The following is a 3,441-nucleotide window of genomic DNA, read 5'->3' on the forward strand; positions in this document are numbered from 1 at the left end:
CAACTGTTCTACAAGTCTAGCCATGTCTTCACAAACTCAACCAAGACTCCAAAAAGTATATTCATTTCTTATAATACATTTTTGAAGAAAGACAAGAACTCAATGAACACACAACATAAGCAGACCCCTTTTCAAAGGCCCCACATGTTAAAGCTTGCCATCCTTTGGCTAAAGCCTAATCCTCCGTTGAGGCTTACTGCATACAAGAGTAGCAGACAGCTGTGGGTGGGTTATAATCAATGGAGTAAAGGGTTCATCTTTCAAAGCAGCGGGTGTGCTGGAACACAAACAGGCAGTGATTGATTTGTGCTGCATTTATATACACAATTTCAAACTAAAGATGTTAATGTATTCACAGCAAATGAAAGCAGAGTATGTTCTTCATGCTAGTTCTACGATTTCTTGCAGGCCTCCTTCTCCTGGTCAATTGTTTCCTTTGAAGGCAGAGAGTTCATCACCTTTGTGGAAGTCTTCTTTAACTGCTTGTGGTCAAATTTCTCGACCTCCGACATATCAGGCTTGTCAGACATTTTGGCTCATCTGGACACATTCTGCAACAACGCCGATAAACAGCTTACAAGATCCCAAGGACAGGACTCTGAATGCTATTGTTTTCGCTGACCTACAGATGGCCTTAATGTAGCCCTGTGTCCTGCATTCTTATCATGTCTGCCAAGGCCCCTACATTATTTCCAATCAGCAGGTTATACAAGGGCACTGTTATGCATACCCTCAATATGCCTGCCCCTGCCCTATCCTTCTGCAGACGCAGACATGACCATTCCACTAACTCTTCCATAACTGAGCTATTCTTTGTCATGTTAATGTTTTTGCAAAGCTTACTATAATAAAAATGCCCCACTCGCAACACGTCGGCTACGGATGTATGACGTTACAACGCATACTTTTACCACGCCTACCATTACCACACATTTTTTACAACGCAGGATCCATGACAACGCATACCATTACCACGCATGTATTTACAACGCATATACCTTTACAACGCATACAATTACAACGTAAGTATTGGTAAGTATATAATATTTTTTAATATTTAATTTAATTAAAATTAATATAATGTAATTTAATTTAATTTAATTTAATTGAATTTAATGTAATTTAATTTAATTAATTTAATTTAATTTAATCAATTTAATTTAATGTAATTTAAATTTAATTATATTTAATTTTTACACTGTACCCTTTTACCCAAAAACCCAAAACTGACCCTGAACCCAAAAAATACCCCTTTTACCCAAAAACTCAAAACTGACCCTGAACCCTAAAAATACCCCTTTACCCAAAAACCCAAAACTGACCCTGAACCCAAAAAATACCCCTTTTACCCAAAAACCCCAAACTGACCCTGAACCCTAAAAATACCCTTTTACCCAAAAACCCAAAACTGACCCTGAACCCTAAAAATACCCCTTTACCCAAAAACCCAAAACTGACCCTGAACCCTAAAAATACCCATTTACCCAAAAACTCCAAACTGACCCTGAACCCTAAAAATACCCCTTTACCCAAAAACTAAAAACTGACCCTGAACCCTAAAAATAACCCTTTACCCAAAAACTGAAAACTGACCCTGAACCCTAAAAATACCCCTTTACCCAAAAACTGAAAACTGACCCTGAACCCTAAAAATACCCCTTTACCCAAAAACTGAAAACTGACCCTAAACCCTAAAAATACCCCTTTACCCAAAAACTGAAAACTGACCCTGAACCCTAAAAATACCCCTTTACCCAAAAACTGAAAACTGACCCTGAACCCTAAAAATACCCCTTTACCCAAAAACTGAAAACTGACCCTAAACCATAAAAATACCCCTTTCCCCAAAAACTGAAAACTGACCCTAAACCCTAAAAATACCCCTTTACCTAAAAACTGAAAACTGACCCTAAACCCTAAAAATACCCCTTTACCCAAAAACTGAAAACTACCCCTTTACCCAAAAATTGAAAACTGACCCTAAACCCTAAAAATACCCCTTTACCCAAAAACTGAAAACTGACCCTGAACCCTAAAAATACCCCTTTACCCAAAAACCCAAAACTGACCCTGAACCCAAAAAATACCCCTTTACAAAAAAAAACAAATAATATTTTTAATAAAATAATATACTTACCAATACTTACGTTGTAATGGTATGCGTTGTAAAAGTACCTGCGTTGTAAATACATGCGTGGTAATGGTATGCGTTGTAATGAATCCTGCGTTGTAAAAAATGCGTGGTAATGGTAGGTCGTGGTAAAAGTTGCGTTGTAAAGGTTGTATACCCGTCGGCTACATGACCACTGAGCAATAAATGTATAAATAAGAAAGACAAGGCCGCAAACAGACATTTGAATGACAAAACACATGAGGAAAAAGTAGTGCATAAAGTGAACGCCATGCGGAATAGATTACAACTCATATTGTGGACAAGCCCATCCTAAATATCAGCCATCCTGCTCATCCATACTTTTTCAGCAGAAAAAGGTGACTGGTCTTCTTATGTCTTTAGGACACCTTCACAGAATTTATCATGAGAAATAGATGTACAATCCCTGTTACAACCGCCACTGCAGTACTCACACAAATTAAATTTATAACAGGGGCAGATTCAGGTAGACTGGCAATAAATGCTCCCTCGGAATGTGCCTGCCACAACTGGAACACAGTATCAACATTTCACACACAGAAAGAATTGCGAGAGGCAACACATTTTTTTATTCTTAATAAATATATTGCCCAAGCACAAATTCTTTAAATAAATGTGATTTGTATCTATCAAATATCATAATATAACCCACAGTCAAATCTATGGTAACATAAAAACATATCAGTGTATACCTACTACACGAACATCCTTCTTTTAAAGACATATGTGTAGTTACGCACACGCCACGCTGTGGAATCTCAATAAAAGCAACTCAGACAAGACAAATTTAATAAGCAAGAGTTTATGCGTGACTCATGGGGGACACGAGAAAAAGGCAACATGTCCAATTTGTTGAAGTTACATTAGAATGTTTTATACATGAAAGCCATTAAAGGTGTAAAAATACACATTAAATCATGATTCAGAAGAGATGATTTCTTCATGATTATAATTAGATACATGGCGTGAAGTTGACCTGTAGGTACAGAAATTACAGAATCTTTAACCAACCAGCCAATCAAAATGAAATTACTATACTTTGCAAAAGCGTGATACAAGATGTCTGTGGGTGTGACCTTTGCATGCCCATCTGTGGGGACTTACCAAATGTATAAATCCAATGATGTAGCACAATTCTTACCCAATCAGAGGTTGGCCTTTAGGCCTCTGGCTATATATGGTCATAAATAAGTGCAATTTCGATGTTGCTGAGCAAGCAATGCATACCTTGTGGGATGTCCCTTTGTGCAAACCTTGCATTACAAGCAGAACATATTTAGTTTACCTAA

The 3,441-nt window shown here is 37.4% G+C and overlaps 1 protein-coding gene across 1 annotated transcript; it reads right to left on the reverse strand.

The window, feature by feature from the left end:
* Positions 1-299: 299 nt before the first annotated feature.
* Positions 300-543, reverse strand: LOC144824925 (thymosin beta-15A homolog). The gene has a single exon (XM_078683884.1). The coding sequence runs from the start codon at positions 528-530 to the stop codon at positions 393-395; it is 138 nt and encodes a 45-aa protein (XP_078540010.1). The 5' UTR covers positions 531-543; the 3' UTR covers positions 300-392.
* Positions 544-3,441: the final 2,898 nt, after the last annotated feature.

The sequence above is a fragment of the Lissotriton helveticus genome, chromosome 3_1, assembly GCF_964261635.1.
Source record: "Lissotriton helveticus chromosome 3_1, aLisHel1.1, whole genome shotgun sequence".
Classification (NCBI taxonomy): Eukaryota; Metazoa; Chordata; class Amphibia; order Caudata; family Salamandridae; genus Lissotriton; species Lissotriton helveticus.

Coding starts and splice junctions, on each gene's coding strand:
- LOC144824925 (XM_078683884.1), bottom strand. CDS start 530: ATGTCTGACAAGCCTGATATGTCGGAGGTCGAGAAATTTGACCACAAG.